Source organism: Anopheles ziemanni, chromosome 3 (assembly GCF_943734765.1).
Source record: "Anopheles ziemanni chromosome 3, idAnoZiCoDA_A2_x.2, whole genome shotgun sequence".
NCBI lineage: Eukaryota > Metazoa > Arthropoda > Insecta > Diptera > Culicidae > Anopheles > Anopheles ziemanni.
In genome coordinates this window covers 41662340-41682827 of record NC_080706.1, presented here as the reverse complement: position 1 = coordinate 41682827, position 20488 = coordinate 41662340, and the positions used below count along the sequence as shown (strand labels likewise).

Sequence of the window (20488 nt, the reverse complement as noted above, 5' to 3'; positions counted from 1 at the left end):
AAGCTGTTTTAGAGGAAGGTTTTTGTTTATTAAATCACATGTGAATCGCTTTGTCTCTTTCGCTAAATGTCATTGCGTGTCTATTGGGTGAATGAGACGGATGCAGTCGCGCTGCTAATACGTAAGCCGTTTATTGGAGAAATCTTGAGGCGCTATATATTTAATAATAACGCCAATAGAAATAAACAATAAGGTGTTAAAGGCAAAACACCAGAAACATATCAATTGCCGAGCTGTGTGTGTGCGCTTCGAGCACCTGTGCACTTCCCAGCAGGCCATGACTATCAAAAATGATAGCCAGCGTTATTGTATGAAGAAAAATTTTTGGTCTGCAGGTAAACACGACCAAAATAAGCGTGGCAGTCAACGTGTTAAGGCTTTTTATCGACAAGATTGAGGGTAGTGAAAAATTCATTCAAAAACTACCAACCACGTGCCATCGAAAACGGCGCCGTGCTTGAAGGCGAGGGATGCAACAAAGTTAGCGACCACGGCACGCCTCACTGTTTCGTAGCGAACATTTGGGTTGCATTTAATAATTCATTGCCACCTTGTCCAATTGCTACCAGAGCTTAGTTGCTACGAAATGTAGCCGACAATTCAGTTGGATGATAGAATAAATGCGTGTGGCTTCCGGTTTTTGGTCGCAAAAACAAAAACGTTTATTCTTGAGACGCCAGTTATAGCTTTTGCAATGAGTGTTTAAAAGAAGACAGAAAGACAATTTCTTCAATTTTCACAACTTAAGAAATCAAGGAAACATCTTGATGATCGAATGGTTCGTATCGAATATATTGTATTAGCTATTTGGCCAAAGATCAAGATCGTCCCTGAACGTTTGTGACGTACAGAGGAAATAGAGTAGAGAATCAGACTTTTGCTTCCATTCTTGATTGTTTTTGCCATTTAAAAAAATCAACCACCTGATAGGACGCATCGACACCGGGTATCACCCGGACGGCCCTATACTTGGTGGGAACAAGTGTTTCGCGTTTTTATTATTATTTTGTGCTAATGCACACATCGTAAACACACACACAGACACACGTACCCACACAAATGCTCGCTTTAGCCAGCCGGTGTGCGCGATACCAACGAACACCTTTGTACGGTCCGGGGTTACTTGGATCGGGGTTTCGCTTATGATGGTAATGATGGTAACCAAACCGCCTAATTACTGGCTCGTTCGGGGAAGGTAGGGAAAGTGCAATTTGTGCTTCGTATCGGTCACCGCAGGGTGGCCACTGTGAACTGCAATTCCTACGCCAAAACCGAGCACGAGGCGAATTTTGTAACTAAAATAAAAGGTACCGAACCGTGCCGTGTCTTTCACTCTGATGAAACTTCACTTCTGTTTAGCCACACGGCAGACTAGTGTTGCGAAGTTAGAATTGGATCGACTGGATTGATTCCGATCTTTCCAGGGAGTTTTTCGCTCAGATTCAATTTTACCGGGCCGCTACACGAACCGCAAACTCCAACCGCGAACTCAAAAACCGTATAAGTTTACGTCAAAATCTTTGCGGTTCGTGTAGCCGCGTTTTGTGGTACCAATTCTGTGAGCCTGTGTGTGTTTTTGATTTTTCAGTTAACTCAAAAATCTTCCTTCAAAGCAAACAAGATCTTATTTCAATTCACACAAAAAGTAAAAGATGGATAATCTGTTGATGAGTGAAGTGTGGCTAACTACCCTATCGCGGGTCATCGAGTTGAATACCCAAAACTTGCAACAACGCAACAGGCAACGCAACAGGCGTATTGTGCGGAGGCAAGAAGATTGCAACCGTTTGCTGGACAATACTGTAGCAGAGCAAGCAAATGAAACTATAATTAACTTTCTTCGCATGAAGAAGGAAGATTTTGATGTTCTCATGTTACATAAAAAGTGGTAGTATAAAATATTGTAATCCTTATCATTAAACTTTTTGAAACTTTTGGATAAAATCAGTTGGTGGGCCGGACTTTGCCGACCAATGATCTATAGTGAATTTATAATTGATATTCTAGCTATAAAATGACAAAATATTACCGTAACTACAAAAGAAACACGTAAATTTATCACCATATGTTCGTTTATTTTGTTTTTGAGATTTGTTATGTTTACATTTATTTCTTTTTCGTCTTCTTCTTCTGACGCATTTGAGTTTGCGGTTAGCTGCCAAAAACTTCGCGGGTGCAGTTTTCAGCTCACGGAGCTGAAAAGTTTCTGACGCAAACTTTTCGGTTGTTCCCCTCTTCGCGCCGCAAAGTTTTTGAGTTTTCGGGTCGTGTAGCGGGGCTCTTAGGAGAATAACTCCTCACTGTTCATCTCCACATAGCGAACTCATAGGAAACTCTGGTGAAACTCCTGTCAAACTTGTATGGAGTTTCGAGTTTCCCGAGTTCGCTAAGTGGACACGCATTTGTTTCAGTCTTCTTCGCTTCTTCTTAATCCGTCAGTTATTAAACGTCAGAACGAGGGGCTTTGCTAGTGCTGTCAAGAGTTTCCTACCAGTTTCCTACGAGTTTCCCAGCTGTTGCGGGAACTGAGTTCGACAGTTCGACGGAGGAGAGTTCGCTATGTGGAGATGAACAGTCATGCTCTACATATGGGAATAGTAGGATAGCATACAAGTGATCAAATGAGAACATTTCGTTTTGGAATGCAACTGCTTTTATTTATATTAATCAATTAATCGATTCAGATCAAAATAGGCTCTTCAATGGTCATTTGAAAACTAATAAAAGTTAGGCAAATGTAATGTTGAAGCTGAATTTACGGAAGAACATTAACATTGTACGGTATCGTGATTATCACACATCTACTTTATAACTTTATGTTATAATAATAAAAACCTGTTTTGCTTGAAGACGGAGCTTATGAAGGGATTCTCACCTTCGTTGGGCTGAGACTGCGAATCTCTTTTAGTAGATCGAGAGCATACCCGGAGGTCTAATACCCATCACTACTAAATTGACAGCAGTGTTCAATTTTGTAGTATGCAAGTTTGCAGCATCCAACTTCAAGGCTCACAAGTAGCATTTATTTTGTTTAAAATCTTCTTGAAAGTGTTTTCCCAATTGTTTTAATGAAAGTAAGTATCTATCTAAGAAAGTATGTATCTTTTCAGGGCTGGACAGTTAGAATAAATACACAAAAAAGTTTTTTTTTAATATTATTTCATTAAGTCACGTTTACAAAGTATCTTCCTATTTCCCCCTACCAATCAGTTGATGAAAACTGATCCAATTACAAACAATTTATTTCATCTGCTCATAACATTTGAACAAATATTTCTCCAGCTCGTTTAGCTTACAGTAAAGTTCGTATGGGGAGGAACGCGTCACATAAGCTGCTTCACTCAGCAAAAACTGAAAACTGGTCGGAAAAGCATTCATATAGTCAAGTTCACTGAACTTTTGAGCAGAACTGTTATAAGGAACGCTCCGTATCCAGTAGTGAAAATTGGATAATCCAATTTTCACCGTTTCATTGCAAAGATCCTCCCCAGGAAGCTTCTCTTTGATCGGCGGGTTGCTTTTGAACGGGTCAAACGTGCTGCTTTCCTGCACATTCTCTCCAATTAACTCTGCTGCATCATTCATAGATGCATTCAAATCACGCTGAATATTTTCCAACAAATTTCTACTGAGTACTTTGTGCAGCAGCTCTTCATGAGTTGATGATTGTGATTCGACACGAGCATCGATGTAATCTAAAATGTTGGATACATAGAAAAGATCATCCGAATTGCTACTCAATTCTCCATCTTCCACCTCCAACACTCGGGTAAACTCTCTGCATTCCAGGTACCTCATAGAATTTGGTATATGTTCTCGAAACTTTTCCATGTGGATTTGCGAGATCGAAGGTTTAATTGCTTTTGTTTGCAGTCTCACCCGTTGATGGTCTAGCAAATACTTTTTGAGTGGCATTGGACTAACAAATGGAACAGCTGTTCGCTTGCAATGATCTGTCCGCATATAATCAGGAATGTACACGCCCAGATGGCTATGTTGTTGCATTTCCAGCAATGCTGCCAGATACGACCGCTGAGGTTGTAAGTTGTGATCGAAGCAAATGTTTCTCTTCAAGGACTTGTTACTGAACCTATCCGTTGTAGAGGTAATCATTAAATGCGCATTCCTGAATCGACGTTCGTCGCGAGATCCTATCGCATCAACGAGGGGTGCCCGGTATCCGGTGGTGTTGTCCTCATCTGGTATAAAATAAGATTCCGAGTGATCGAGAAGCAGATCACTTGCTACATCGTTGCTGACATTCCTTCCGTTAGCGCGCTGTTGAAATGTTGGGTAATGTACTTGCTCCAGAATGACGCGCCGCATTGCCACATACCGTTGCCACTCGTGCCATACGAATAATTGAGGATGCGTTTTAGGTGTGTCGTGGAGATAGCGGTTGACGTCGGCAGACAAAGCATCCATTTTTGATTCCATAACGTTGTCCAAACAAAACAACAGCTTCATTACGAAAAGTATGTATTTCATGGCATGCTGCTCGTATGCTGGGAAACTGATTACGGTACTGCCTTGTTTGATTTTAGGGCTTATTGCAATCAGTTTAACTATGTAAGGTTCCAAATCCAAAGGCAGGGCTAATTCACCCAAATATCGTCTGCAAAGTTCCGTTAAATCTGGTTGAACTGGCAAAATGCCCAGATCTCTAGCTAAAAAGGATGTTATCCTAACCAGCTCAATTTTGTGGTTTACCGATATGTCCCGCAGTGTCTCTGAGAAGCAGGCGGCATCCAATCCGTCTGGGAGCAACTGTTCCAAATTGTTAAAAGGCAGGTGCCCTTCCTCTATCCAACGCAACACGTCCCCAATCTGAATTTGGCTACATACTTGATTGAGTGCGAGGGCTAAAATAGAAATAATAACCGACTTTCGGCACATACTGGACCAATCATCTGATTTACCACTGGACACTCGGTGTGATGGGTGTAAAGCAGTGATTGAATGACAAGAAGCATCAATCGGTGCTTCTTGTTCGTGCCACTGTATATGTTCATCATCGATGTGGAGCTCTTCTTTAAGCCTTTTTTTCGCTTGGCTACTGAAATGGAAGGGGAGCGAGGCATTGGTAGCGCTGGAGCTTTGCTGGGATGAAGAAAGTTCACTCAATGTTGACTCCAAATCAGTACTTTGGCTTAATTGTAAGGTGTCGTACTCTTCTTCAAGGAGTTTTTGGCTCAGTTTACGCTTCCCCCGTGAAGTAGTAGTGTTTATCTCATGCTTCTTGGCTTTATACGACGTCCTTGGAACCGTCTTATTGAATATAAGATTCAAGTCACTGAAATGAAAAGACATGTCAAATTTCCGGACCACACATGACGAGATACCATTTCTTACTTCCTCTGATTATACAGCCCCACACGTGGCCGCGATCGATTGCGCTTACTGAAGAAAGCTACTTCCGTGTGCCGAAGATAGGAACACCAGATCTGTAGAACCGTTGACTTTAGCTCACGCGGGGCACCGAGCTCAATCAGCCGTTCTGTGAGACCGTACAAAATGTGATTTATCTGCTCCCAGCTGGTGATTTTAGTTACAGTTCTCTGTTTTTTGTCCGCATCTGCCTTCTCCAGCACCGATTGCCCGGCATCCAACGTATCGCCGAAACCGTGTACCACTTCGCGATGCGTGAGCAGTTTCGTTCCGCATTCCTTGCAGTAGTAAAATCCATCCTCCAGCGTAAACTCACTTAACCCGCAAACGTCACAAGTATTTGCTGGAGCCACTATGGCATTGGACACTATTCGTTTCATTTCTAATTCAACCAACCAGCCGACATGCAGCTGCTTTCACGCATTGTTTATGTTTTTGCAGCAAAACATCGCACTGTATAGTGACATTTTAATTTCGACCGGCGTTGTTATTGCGCGTTTACAATTCATAGTTCAAGAATATTTTTCTTTCCTTTATGTACACGTATAACATACGTGTTCTGGCTAATCGCATGTGTTGAAGGGTCATAGGAGGAAAATTGTTCTCGATCGTGGATAAATGATACACTTCATAATTAATTGTTACGTGCCAAAACTAGTCAACGCGGACATTTTTACGTCCCATTAATTAGACATGTATTTCTTTTAAAATATCCTTAGCAAATCATAAAATCAATCAGTAAAAAAAAAAAAAAATAAGAAAATTTGCGCGCCAAAAAGGATTCTCAAATGCACATTGGCATCGTTCGTTGGTGCGTCTTCAGCGATTCGTTTGTATGCGCGATTGAGATGCTCGTGCCTTTGCTCGCTCCTTCGTTGGTTCCCTTGAATCAAAGTTTGCTAGGACTGTTCAGTGCTCCAAGTTATCCTGGCCGAGGAGCGTCGTATTTTGCGGTCTTGACGAATTTTCGCGGTTTCTCTTTGATGTTGTTTTTAACGAGCTTCGCGGCAATGTATGTGTGTGTGTATTTATGTTTTTTTCTAAATATTTTTATTTAATCATTGCCATACGAATAATTGGAGCATGTTGTAAACTCAACAGTAGAGTAACAACAGCATGCTTTAAAAGAAAACAAAACAGCAGGAAATAAAATGTTGTTGTACATTCTAATTAAAAATGTTCGTCGATTAACATTGAGTTGGATATAAATATGATTACAGTAGAAAGTAATCAGCAAGACAAGGTTGGTATAAAACGGGAGAGAGAGAGAAAGTGAGAGGAATACAAAAAGAGAGAATTATCTGACCAAAGAGTGAAAAGATACTGTAACGAGTGAAAGTGAAAAACTAAACGTGAAATCTCTACGCGATTGGCCACGGTGATCTCGTTTCATCAGAAGGGAAAACTCATTAGATTTTTCCTACCCGTCCGACCTAAAGGGATTCTTCCTGCAGGCTAGTAATTGTGTTAATGTAACGCGTTTCCGTCCATAGCCCATTTATGTAATTTATGTACACACTCCGTTATACATATTCTCAGAATGGTTTCTGTTTTGTAGCTTATGTTTTATTGTTGTTTTGTAGCACGCGGGCTACAAATATGAGTATAACAAACTTAAATTCTAGTCAATTACGTGACCTTCGTGCGGCGCATGAATAGTTTTGCAGCATCCCACGTCCTTACGAAAAATATTGCGTTGATGTGTAAGTGCGGAACGGACGCACCCCAAAGAACCCCTCAACCCAACTTCACTTCCCTGGGTAATAACTGACCATCGTTTTTAAGGATGAACAAAACAACATTTCAAGGGAAATACATCCTCAGGCATCTTGCGTAGCTGTCATAAGCACGCTCACTTGAACGAACCACAAACACAAACAGCAACAGCTGGCAGCGCTATTGGTTGCCTGTGTGATGGAGCAGCCCTGTACTGACCACGTGGGGAGCACAGTGCCGGTTCGTGCGCGATTGCCCATGGTAAGGCGGAAGGGCGCGGGGCACGTTTTCTCCAGAACAGTCTCACCAACAAACCGTCGCAAATAACAGAACAAAATTTGTTCGTCAATATTTAATGCTCTTCACCGGTTCGATCGATGAAAATCTGGCCAAAACCAACCTTATCATCCGGTTATTCCCTCTTTTTCAACCACTTATCTCTCGCTCTTTCAGTGGGTTCGCTAGATTCTTCCCCGGAAAATGGAGCCTTCGGCCGACTCGAATAAAAAAATCCCCCTTTGATGGATCCGTATGATTTTACCTGAGGTTTTTACTGGAATGTGTTTTGCCGGATTCTGCCATAGGGATATCTTTATGCTAGATGTACAAGCAGCTTCTCGGAACTCGGAGTTGTGGGGTAAAAGTTGAGCAATGTTTATTTCGGTGTAGCTTTGCCCATTTTTAGGGGTATTTAATCGTTGTTCAACTTTTCTATTTGTATCCCTAAGCCAAGAAAAATCAAGCTACTTCATTTCTACCGGTGTGTTAAGCTTCTATCCAATTGCTTATTTCATTTATCATTTGCATTGCTATGAAAGCTATTGTTTCTTCCACACATTTAAAAAGCAATATTTTCATATAAAATCCTATGAGCTTATTATTAGTAGCTCTCTGCGTCTTTATTGTCAACAAAATTAGCGGTTTATTACCCTAGCGTAGGTTGTATTGTAGAGATTTAAGTTGGAAACGGCCAGCGATCGCTAATTTTAATCAAAAACGAATTATATTTTTACACGAAGGTGCTTTTTTAAGAGGTGCTTCGCCATCAACATCCTCCCTTCCAGTGTTTGCGTAAATGAATCAAGGGAAAACAAATATCGAAGTATGAAAGGCACGTGCCCAAAAGTGTGTTTAGCAAAATGGCGATGCATTCGCAGTTGTTCCTCCATCGCGCCGGAAGAGAGTGGATGCTGTACGTTCCGTTTTCACACCGTGGCCCTCGTACGGTTACATTTGTGATGGCCAAGTGACAGAGGCGACTGAAATGGAGCGCGCGGAACATATTCGATCGATGAATGCAAATGATTGTGTATCAACCGGGAGCTTCCGTGGACTCCGTGGTAGGAACGGACGATCCGACAATGGCCTGGGCCGGCAGAGAAGATGATGTAAAAAAAAAAAAAAAAAATAGAACGATTCCAATGAAGTGCGGAAGGATGGGTTATGCAAAGATGAAAGGAGAGTGTCGTGTTAAAATGCTAAGCAAATTGGAGTAGCTTTACTTTCTCCTTTTTTCAGGACACCGAGGAGGGTCGCTGCTGGCTGGGGATATACCGGGTGGGCGGGATCCTTCTCGTATACCAACCCAGTGGTATGTTTGCTGGTAGGCGATGTAGGCTGGTTTTTGATGATGATGCCGATGGAACAACCGCTTCCATGCGATGGTGAAGGCAAATGAATGGAATATTTTTCTGGAATCTGCCAAAGAAACGGAGAGACAGAGCGCATCACAGTGACGACGGTGGCCAATGCTAGCCACTCGGTTGCTGGTGCTGAGAAGATGATGTGGTGGTACATTTTGTCGATAAGGCACAGCGGAACAGCACTGATGGCGCGGGAGTGTAGACTGGCGGGGACAATACAATATATGGTGCCATACCAGAGGATACTGGTTGGCGACAATGGGTCCACCGGGCCGACCACCAAGGACGCTAGCGAGGCCGTGTGTGGGTGTGTTTGTGTGTGAGTGAAAAGCATAAAGGCAGCATCCTGCGGGGGACAGGCTGGCCTCGCAGCGAGTAACTGTTTCCTGTAGGAAGGGCCTTGATGAAATGGGGGGAGGAAGTATTTGGTGGTCTTATGTTTACTTACCGCACTGAAGCTTGGGGGAAGCCCATTATGATTGAAGTACTTTTTTCGGGTTTCTTATGTGTTTAGAACACTCACAGGAATGTACGGATAGGAACAACTCGGTTTGTTACATACATTAGGCGAACTCCCATGTAATATTTCAAGTTATAAGCACTGCAAAACTTTGTATTCGTAAATTTAGTATTTTGAATCAAGGATTACTCTTCTCATAAACCAACTAAAATATGATTGAATGAATTTATTTCAGGTAAAGGATGATTTCCGCGAATTTTCCCTATCATTCGTTAAGCTATAAGTGTTGAAATGAGATATTGCAATCAAACAGACATTCATTATGTACCCTAATTTGTTATTCAACCAATATTTAAAAGATTTGGATTTATAATCCTTACATTCTTACCTAATAATGCACCGGCTTACTTGCGTCAGAATGCAGTGGCACAGAGAGGCTAACCAGTCAGGGTTTCCAAACTCAATAATTTTTTTATGGTCCAAACTAAATCAATTCAAGTTTGTACATATTGTGTATCCATAACTCCCATAGGATAAGTTTTTGATAACTTAAATTAAATCATATGATAAAGATTTCAACAAATGTGACGGATGTTTTCTTAAATGTTCTACCTTGTTTTGGCATGATAAATACCCAAAAATTAAGGAAATCTATTAAAAGCTCTGATTAAACACCTTTTGACGTAGTGAGGTGGAGCCTACTATTTAGAATAGTGTGTCCAAACATTTCAAATTAAATTTGGTAAACTGTGCTCTTAAACATCTTGGATTTGATAACAATTTGTAAGTTTTAATATTATTTTGGTATTTTATAGTAACACAAGAGAAATATATGATACGTATGAACAGTCAGTCTACTACCCTGTACTTTCCGTAACAGAACAAAACAGGTACCTTTTATGTACATTGAATAAAATGGTTTTATATTATTTTGTGGCATGCGGAGGACAAAACATACACGTGAATGATGGTGTTGTAAGTGTAAAAAGTACGACCTACTACTTGCCCGATACCAGTTTAAAATGAATGTAGCGAATGAGCAAGAAAGTGAATGATGCCGTTTCCATGTGAAGTGGTGGTCTTCAAGCACACATGGTGAAAGAATCGCGCGTGATTTAGCACGACTTGCACTTTTCCGCGTTTTTCGAAACAAGGTTTAAAAAAAAAAGAATGTATATAGCACGGGAAGGTGCCAAGAAATTGTCAACTAATTGAACCCCGCGCACACACACTAACCTCATAGCCTCAAAGCTGACGTGTGGAAGTAGAGAAAGGGTGAAGCTGGCGGTGATACTTCTTACCTGAATGATTACGGGAAACGGTTGGGTGATAATTAACTCCGAGCAGTGTCTGCTTCCCGGCGTACACAAAGGGCGTCATATTTTCCAAAGTCTTCTTTTGATAAACGAGAGTGAAAATTTTGCCTTCCAGTGGGATCGTGCGGTGTATGGTTCGTGTGAAACTTTTCGCCCACTGGCCACGGTGTACGTGTTGTCACAGGAGCTTTTCTGACGTGGCCCTTTTCCGGTCCACTTACAGCTTGTGTCCCTCCATTCCGTCGCTGGCTGTGGATCATGGTGTTATCCCTCTACTCGGCAGTCAAGATGCGTTACGTGGGAGTTTGCGGGGTTTGTTTTTTCTTCCTTGTTTCCTTTGCAATGTTAGTTCCCTGTGTGCGCCAACCCACCACGGATTTCCATACATAAGCAGCAGTCCGGCCCTTTCACCGTATTTTAATCAAAGTTAAAAATAAATTTATCCCGCTTCACTGATGCCTTCGGGCGATCGTTGCCTTCGGGTTGATGGTGAAAAGGACATCGTATCCTAAGCTAGTGCTGGTGAGGTGGAGAGCCTATCGATCCAATCTGTTCCCGCAAGCACCTGTACACCCCGTATCCGCACACACTGGATAAGTTATGTGTGAAACAATTTGTTACACACGTAGAAAAAAGGAATACGTGATAAACTGATTGAATCTGTTGAAGGAAACATATTTATGTATTCGGTTGGGGGGGCTTGCAGGAGCTTGACAGATAATCTACGTAATAAGCTAACGCCACCAAAAGCGCTTTAGCTTAAAGGATTCGCCTTCGAAAAATGAAATCCTCCCTTGAAAGCGGTACGAGCAATGAATGTGAAATTTGAATGCAATATTCTGTTAATATCAATGCATTTCATTCATAGACGATCCGTTGGTGCCATATCTTTCGTTAGCAATAACAAGCACACGCCATTTCAGGACGTGGCTCATCAGCTAAAGTAAACGTCGTCGAAGTTATACGCTCACTGTTTGTACACCTTTTGCAGCACCGTGACAATTGGACGTGTCAATAGTGCCGGACTCCGCACCCTGTCTCCTAGCAAATTGGATGACCGAGTGCGTCTTTTTGGGTGGAACTGTCTCGAGCGATATTAGATCTCATCATGGTCAGACAAAATATGTTTGTTACATATCGATGAAATACACCTGCCGAGCAAATTTTGGAAGCTTTCTTCCTGGCGTGGCGCTTTATGGGTTGGTGTTGACTATTATTCGCGACACACGAGAAATATTTGCAGTGTAAACAGTTTTTAAGGGGGTTTTTGCGTTTAAGCTTATGGCTGGAGACTGATGAGATTTATTGACTTTGAATAACAAATAAAAAATATATAACAGACGAAAGAAAATAAGTGAACTAAAAATGTATAAAAACGGTCGGTTTTCAAAATGCCAACAAACTACTCATCTCATGAAGTAATATATGGTCCGAAAATATTTTATTTGGCTACATACTATTTCAAGACCCGTAAATTTATCTAACCTACTCAAGGTTTCGTTGTGTGGTCGTGAATCACGTGACCATCACGACGCCGTGATTCATGCTCATAAATCCTAAATCCGTGCCGACGTGCGTGAACATTTGTGTACCAGCTTCCGATTGAGATCCGATCTACTGCACCGCGCGAGATGTACACACTCCAGGTGCGCAATCTGCATCGATCGTGATCGTGATCGTGTGCATCGGATCACGGCCGACCTGAGCCGCCGCACGTAACGATGCACTTGCACACCGGGGCACACCGGAACTGCAAGGTTACTCATCGTCGTTGCTGCTACGTTTTCGAGGGCGCTACTCCATCAACTCCTTCCCTTTCGCGATTTATGGCGCGCACGTTAGCGTAAATTCCTAACGTAAACAAGACTTGTAGCCGCAGCGAAAAGGTGCAGAAAATAAACTCGCATATGTATCACTTGCACCGTACGTACGTAATGAAGTCCGTACCGACACATTCGTCTACTACGGTCCAACGCTACTTCGGACACTCGAAACGTGTACAACGCAATGCTTCAGCGACTTCTCACTGTAGACGACGGCAGCTTGAATCTAGTATATGTGTCGCAGTTTAGATCTTGATAATGCTGTTGAAGGAGATCATGTAGTTGTTGTCCAACTACCCTCGAGCTTGTAGAACTGCCAGATGCGGAACGTTTCTACAAATTGAATCGTTGGTTTTTTGCACCTGGAATGCCTTCGGATCAACTTACATAAAATCGTACGACAGTCACACATGAAATCAGACAGAAAATAAGTGTCTTTAATAAATAAAAAAGCACACAAAAGTTTAATTTTGTACATAACCTTCCTCTTAATAGTGTTAAAATAAATCTCATGTATGTATTTTTGCGTTTTAAACTTCATTGCCAAAAAAGAAACATTTACTACACAACTCATGATGCGTATGGCCCGGAGTACTTATTTGAAAGATTTCTCTGTTTTACGTTTCACATACTCCTGTGTTAATGATCAATAAGAGTTAAATATCCCTTGGACTAAATGATCGAAATAAAAACCGGTTTATTTAATTTGTCCATATACTCATTAACAAAGCATGTTTTAGAAAGGATCCTTCCAGAGAAAAATAGCACATTCCTGGGGGATAAAAAATTGTGTTTTAACGTCTCTAAGCAAATGAAACATTTTACTATGAATATGGTTTCACTAAGATAAACATTTGCCATTGAATAATAAGCAAATAAACTATTTAAATTAAACTATGTTGATAAAGTCATTTTTATCTGTGCAATTCATTTAAACACACTGAGTGACAAGTCAGAATTTAGCTCCCTAGGAGTTCGTAAATTTCACCTGCCCAGTATTTTCCATTGTCCCATTTCTTGTGGAGAAACGGTCAAGGGACTAAGGCTTCCCACGCAGCAGGGGTCAGCATTACACCTTCATTCGTAAAAGTTTTTGGTGAACGACCGCGGTGTGTATAGAAGTCGAGAGAAAATTTTGGATTCACGCTTCACTCGCTTTGGCTTGGAGGTGCACAATTTTATTGCTTAATAAAGCCGATAGGAATTTCGGCAAAATAGACAGCTTGTTGATAGCACTCATTGCGCTTGCACCGTGGAGTTCTCCGTGCGAGATAAGGTATTCAAAATATGATGCCTACCAAACACACGAACAACGCGGTGAAGAAGTCAAATCGTACCTTCGACACACTTTTAATTGCAACACGTGGAGTCGTGTGTCGCTGAGGCAAAGTGGTGGAAAGCGATCGGCTCATGCGAATGTTAAATTATGTATTCGTCTATCAGCATGATTCGGAATCGGTGATGCTTCGACTGGCATCACCTGAACTGATCCGCTGCTGCCCTTGGTTGGGCAAAGAGCAAACGCTATAGCACCTGTTAATAATTCATGAGTATCTTCCGCCACGCCGGGTTCCATCCATCCAACCATCCATCAGGACGGGCATGTGTCCTCCCATTGCACATTGATTTGAGCCACCGCCCGGCGGGTGGGGGTGGATGTTCAATGCTGTACTGCCACTGTTATGCTCGCTGTTCGAAGCTGCTCGGTGCTACATGCGCGAATTACATGACGTAGGTACGCCTCGCCCAGAGTTTGCGAGCCAGCGTGCCCTTCAAAAACGTTGGCGAAATTAAGGAAAAACGATACGCCGACCCTGAACGACGACTGCTCCCAGGCGCACACAAAACAAAACGCGCTCGCTGACGTACGCGAGTATGAGTCAATGTCGGCGATGATAGCGGGAACCATATCAAACGGTGATATGAGGCGAGTATTATTTTTCGACTCACCGATGGAATGAAATAAAGTGGAACATCACCATGGCGCACAACACCGTCGAGTCTCTTTCTCTCTCTTTCTCTCTCTTTATTTGTGGGACGAGGGAAGGCAAGGTGGTAGCTGGATATGTTTCTATTGTGCCAACGGGCGGTTTGCGGTTGCTGTGGTTCGTTCCGGAAAGGGTGAACGGAAAGCTCGAGCGTCCGGCGCATTCGTCTTGCTGAAGGTATTCGATTACACTCGTTGAATTCCACCAACAATCAATCTTATCGAACGCCGGCATACTCCCATCCCGTGGGTGCGTATTCGGTTCCGTAAACTCACCGGAAAAAAACCACACATACAAGCAAGCGGACGCCTGCAAAGAAAAAAGAAACAATCACGCCACGGACAAGACAAACCCTACCGCACACATTGCACAATGACCATATTGCCGGGATGGTAGTTAGAAAATCAAGTTACGTTTACAAACCATTTTATTATTCAAACTACAGGACCTGAAAAAATGTCTGAAAATTTATATTTTCAGGTTCAGGGGAGGTTTTCTATATTCAACACTGTTTTGGCAAGATATTTTGTTTGACTTCAAAACAAAAATAAGCTTTTGGATACGAAGCTAGTAACCATTCAAGCATAGCAGCAAGAGTTCATTGGCGTCATATTATAGCCGGATATGTGTTTTATTATGATACGAAAAAATTACATCTACATAGGCGAGGATTAGAAAGTTATTCGAGTTTTGATTAGGTACTAGGCGTCCCCATCATGAAACAAGGCTACTTGTAGCTTTGTAGTTTTATCGTTTCACTTCACTTTTTAACTATTTAACTACACGTCACTCCAAAGAACCGAAGATTACTTATTTGATTTAGTTGGAACCATCATTTGGTAAACTAGTGAAATTCGATTATTATCGGTGGATTACACTCCCTCAAAGATGGGCTAGCAGTAAAACGTAAACAATACTAGAAAAATTGCATGAGGAATTCGGGGTTTAAATTTAAAAAATTTAAATTTATTTGATTGAACTTTATTAAAGTTTTTTTGTTTTTGTTGTACTTGTTATAAAGTACGCTATCATTTGGTAAGACATAATTACATTACGTAGGAATAGCTTCATTTTTGTGTGCTTAGCAGCTAGCCGTAACATTACATTATACTTTAATGTGGGATTTCCTGGAATTACGATGTTAAGCGTAAATATCACACAAATTTGTGGTAAAATACAGTTTGCAATCCGAATCAATTGTAAAATATCTGCCTATCATATCTGCCAATTGCACTCCAATGTGCCCACTGTGCAGTAGGGGGTGGGAGTGATGGAAAAAAATCGCAAACACATACGCGTGCGCTTCCTGCATCCCCTGCACACACGTTGAGTCAATAATCGTGCGTCTCCATCGCTGGGTTAATCCCTTCTACCGACTTCGGGGACTTCGGATGCACGCTCCGAACTGCGTCTGTTTCTCTGTACCCTGTCCTTCCCGCGTACCACAGCGTCCTCCTCCAACAAACCGCCGGATACCAGGCTTTCCAGCTCTGTTTTTGCGGTTTTATTTTCCTGTTGGATCCCACCGGAAGGTCGTCGCAGTTCATGCGTAGCGGAGAGAACAGCTCCTGCTACTACCCATCATCAAACGGATGTGTATGGATTTTTGCAAAAAAAAAAAATCTTCCTCCTACACCTTTGCTCACCTTCTGCCAAATTTATCCTTCCGATTGTATCTCGCTCACACCATCTCTCCCATTCCCATTCTCCCTGCATCTGTGTTCTCTTTCTCACTCCTACTACTCTCGACGTTCGGTATTGGACGGCGGAAGTGGAGCAAAAGGGCGGCCAAACGGCTACAGTCGGTCGATCGGTTAGTCGGTCGGTCGGTCGGTCGGTATCTGTCGGTATTTGGTGGCGGTGCGGTCGGTATTTGGTCGGTTGGATGCTTGCGCTCGAGCGCGTGGTATTTTATTCGGTCGACGAACGCCGAACGATACGAACGGAGTGGACGTCCACCGTAGTGTATCGCATTGAAACGTGCATTCAGCGTGCGTGCGTGAAGGCTAAAGAGAAAGGAATTCGTGTGTTCCGTGCCAGGATTTGGGGTGACGAAAACAGAGGAAGATTCGCGCTGAGGTGTGTGGTGGTTGGTTCTCATTCAAAAACAACAATAATCCGTTTGGTTGGTTGGTTAGATCATTCGATCGCGTGTACAACAGTCCTGCAGAAATTCGTCTGTTTCTTCACGCTGCTTATGCTCACACCGGCTACCAAACCATCGTTCCACTTCTGGAGGTGACAAGGGCATCCGATGGGGGTGGATAAAAATAAACCGTGTTGTGTGTGTGCACTACCCCATGATGTCTGTTGTGTGTTGTGTCGTGTATAAAAAAGAAAATTGAAAAAAAAATTCAAGACAACCGACATCATCATTTGGATTTAGTGAAAGCAGTGACCGCATTTGAAATATTTGTATTTTGATTTTTCGATTTTAAATTATTGTTTGCCGTGAATCTAAAACCATCGACGATGGCGCAGCGATATCGTGTTCTTTCCCGAGTAAAAAGAGTCACCTGATAGCTCGTGGTTAAACGCCGGCCCAACACTTTCCCAGCGGAAATGGAAGCCCCTTGAGCCATCTTGATCCGCTAGTGTCTTGATTTGCTGTCATGCTCATTCAGTGTGTGTGTGTTTCTGTTTGTTGGGTTCGTGTTTCTTTTTGGTTCGCGAATGCAATGGCTGAATGGCATTCGATTGTGCTCTTATCTTGGATCCATGTTTTTGCCACATCGCCGCCTTCCCTTGAGTCCATATGCAACAATCAAGGGACGAACACTCAAACAACCTGTCTGTAGGCCAATGGCCATCCCAAACCAGCCCTACACTGTCCATCAGCTCCCCTTTCCACTCGATCTCCGCTCTCGATTCTCCACCTTCCTACCGTCCAGTGGTGACGTACGTCGCAATGTGTTAGGAAGATAGTGTTAATTATATTTGTTTTAAAATTCATTTCCATACTTTAAGCATCACTAATCCTTAGCGGCAGTGTTTTGCGACGTTCCGTTTACCATTCTCTACACCGCACTGTGACACACGCCACGGAGAGGAATTGTTTTTCTATTGCTTTATTTTCCTTCCTCACATTCGTGTCGTTGCCCGAATGGTGCGATTAAAAGGATAAAGTTTTGCCACCAGTGGTTTCATGTAACGACCGCGGCCGGATTCTTTGAAAGTTGCAAAAACATTTACCAAAAGTTTATTTTTCTACGGTTTCGTTTCGGTAACGTTGGGTCGATTGTTTTTGGTGAATATAGCTGGAATCACAAGGAAACTTACTTCAAAGGGTGCTAGAAACGGTGTGCAAGTGAAAGCAGTGCGCAACGAGTTGTTCAAAGTGAGTGGTATTTAAAGTTTGTTCTTACTATGAGCGGTGGTTCAACGGTTCGGTGACCATTACCAGTGATCGAGTGAAAAACACGATATCAAAACGGTGCCGGATTAGTTTGTCGTGCCACTTTGTCAACAGTTTGAAGCTCGCTGCCCGCTCTGGAGAACGCACCCGGAAGTACTTGTGTGACAGCGACGCATTGGCTGCACATTGCTGGGACGACGTGTCCACTGTGGATGCCTCACGCATTGATCACACGGTCGATCGCCGGCGAACCGCTACCGAACTCGATCTTCGCGATCAAGAGCCGCTGGAAAGGAGTGTCCACGTTCAAGGCTTGCTGCAGCGGCAGCACCACCATCGCCTCGGGCCGACCACTTCCCAGCCTCTGCCCGCAGTGGTCGCAGGTTGAAGGACTCCGCGGGTGAAGCGGAAGTGCAACGCATTAGTGCTTCCGAATCGTTCGGTTATCGGTCGAGTTCGAAGTGGCAGAGAACGACCTGGATTTGCACGAAATCAACGGTAAGTCTGTGGTTCGAACGAGCGTGGGTCGAGGAAATGTCTGGGTAAGGTCGAAATTGTGCTAACTGTGTTGTGACCGGGGAGCAGAAGACCAAGAAAGGGACAAAAATCTCTACCAATCAACCGATTGGGCCGGTCGAATCTTCCCGAGACGGCGTAGATCGCTTATCACCTTCGGAGACTAATTAGCGACTTTCCGCTACATGGGTAAAGCGGAACCCGACAAGGCTTTTCTGTAAATAACCGTCCAGGACCGTCTTAAATAGCGGGTGATTGTGAAATGTTGTTCATACTTCCTAAAGAGTAGCACAATCGAAACACAAATCATTACCAGCGTGTTTTTTTCCATTTTTGCTACATTTTTTGGGGGCACGTTTGCCAATTTTTCAGCTTCTTTTCTATGTTTGGATTGGAAGAATCATTTTGAGAAGTACGATGGTCGAAAACTTACAAACAATGACTTTTGAAAGTAAGTTCTTCTAGACATTTGACTGTGAAAAAGTTTTACAAAATTATACAACTTCGGCATTAAAATAACCCTTATTGCTTGTTAACTTTGACGATTTCGAATAATTAACAAAACAGGAATTACGAGAACTTATAAATTCGTTCTATCATAGTAGTATTTTCCAATGTGTTATTACATTCTATCTCTTTTTTATTTTTATGATGAAAATATAAGATCACTGGAAGATGATGCCTTTATCACAAAGAGTTTTTTCTTAGATAGCATACATAGCATTTAATAATAAAAGAAAAAGAGCATTTTACAACAAGTCAAAAAATATCGAATGACATAAAATTTGTCTAGTTTTCGAAAATCTACTATTAATTATTTTTAATGGAGAAAAAGAAAATACTGGAATTTCTCGGTTTTTTCCATTTTCGCATATAGTCTACGAGCCACAATGGACAAGACATAACCATTTACAACGAGCGTTAAAGTGGATTTATAATATACAATGGCAGTAAGTCAATATGTAGCTCATTTTCTCAGGTTCTTTAGTATTTCACCATAATAGTCAGTGTTAAAATAATATAAATTGAACAAATCATAAGTAAATAAAGTGTTATTAGATAAATAAATAAATTCAGTACACATTCTTAGCGATGATCAGCAAGTGATCGAATAATTGGCAAATGTATTGAATTACTTTTTTCTGGCCTTTTTAACAACATACATAAAATTTTAATTGTTCATGAGTGTTTCCCCAATATTTTTAGTGTATAGTGTATAGTGTATAATAGTGAGATTTCCTGTGAAATAGTATCGTAAGGTTCGATTTACCCACAACATTGTTAAATTTATCGCAATTGGTTTGTGGGAATGAAAAACAAATAAACATTTAGTAGGGATTTTCCGTAATGATCGCCTTTCGGAATGAATGTGAAACTGCCATCTGATCCGATGTCCTACTTTTAAAGTTACAATAAACCAGAGTTACTTGGCGAGCCTGTGTGGGAGCACTGGATGTGATAGTCGTATTTTTAGAGAGTTGTTTTAGTACATCTTCTCCATAAATGCGGTTTGCTTTCGCGATCTCATTCGACGCGAAATAAGGCACGCATCAATCACAAACGTGCGCAACAGTTGTCCCATCCCCTTCCTCCTCAGTTTCGGCCAGCCGGCTTCCCCATCGCCGATCGGCCACCAAAACCAATGTCAGTCCCCGCAAATAGCCATCGTTAGCTTTTCGGAATGTGCGCGACCATAAATCAAACCTAGGCAGCTCAAAATCACACTGAAACTGTCCGCAGCGTCGCTTGCGTGTGCAATCGTGCGTGCAAACTGCGTCGTGTCGATATACACACACACCAGGGTGGGGGGTGGAGCTGCGGAAGGTCCCCACCGATCGGGCGCCCCTTGACCTGGTGTCGCATTCGCAATCGCAATCGATCTCTCTACTCCGTCGCCGCAAGATCGAGCCTCAGGTCCAATCGCGCTCTGCTCGAGGTTACGGTCACCGCAAACAGGCTATCATCGGGCTGGCTGGCTGGCTGGCTGGATGGCTAGTAGGACTGACTGACTGACCTAAACCCAACCGGTCCGCCATGTATGGTCATAGTGTCACCCTCCACCCGCGACACTCGCAGGACGTTCTCCCGACCCCTGCCCGAGACGCTTCGGGCGGAGTTCTCACTAAGCGGCCTGCCTTTCAGGTGACAACGCGCGCTGCAATTGAGGCGAAGGTTGTCGTCTCTTTGGCTACTTACTGCAGCAACCAACCCTCCTTTTGCCACTTCTGCCACCATCACCATCTCTTACCTTCTTACGTGTTTTTTGCCCGGTTGCTTCACACG

General features: G+C 42.6%; 1 protein-coding gene across 1 annotated transcript; it reads right to left on the bottom strand.

Moving 5' to 3' along the window:
- Window positions 1-3240: 3240 nt before the first annotated feature.
- LOC131284753 (TATA box-binding protein-associated factor RNA polymerase I subunit B-like) lies at window positions 3241-5768 on the bottom strand. The gene is made up of 2 exons (XM_058313614.1): window positions 5353-5768; window positions 3241-5293 (listed from the first exon to the last, which is right to left on the bottom strand). Exons 1-2 carry the CDS (start codon window positions 5766-5768, stop codon window positions 3241-3243), a joined length of 2469 nt encoding a protein of 822 aa, XP_058169597.1.
- Window positions 5769-20488: the final 14720 nt, after the last annotated feature.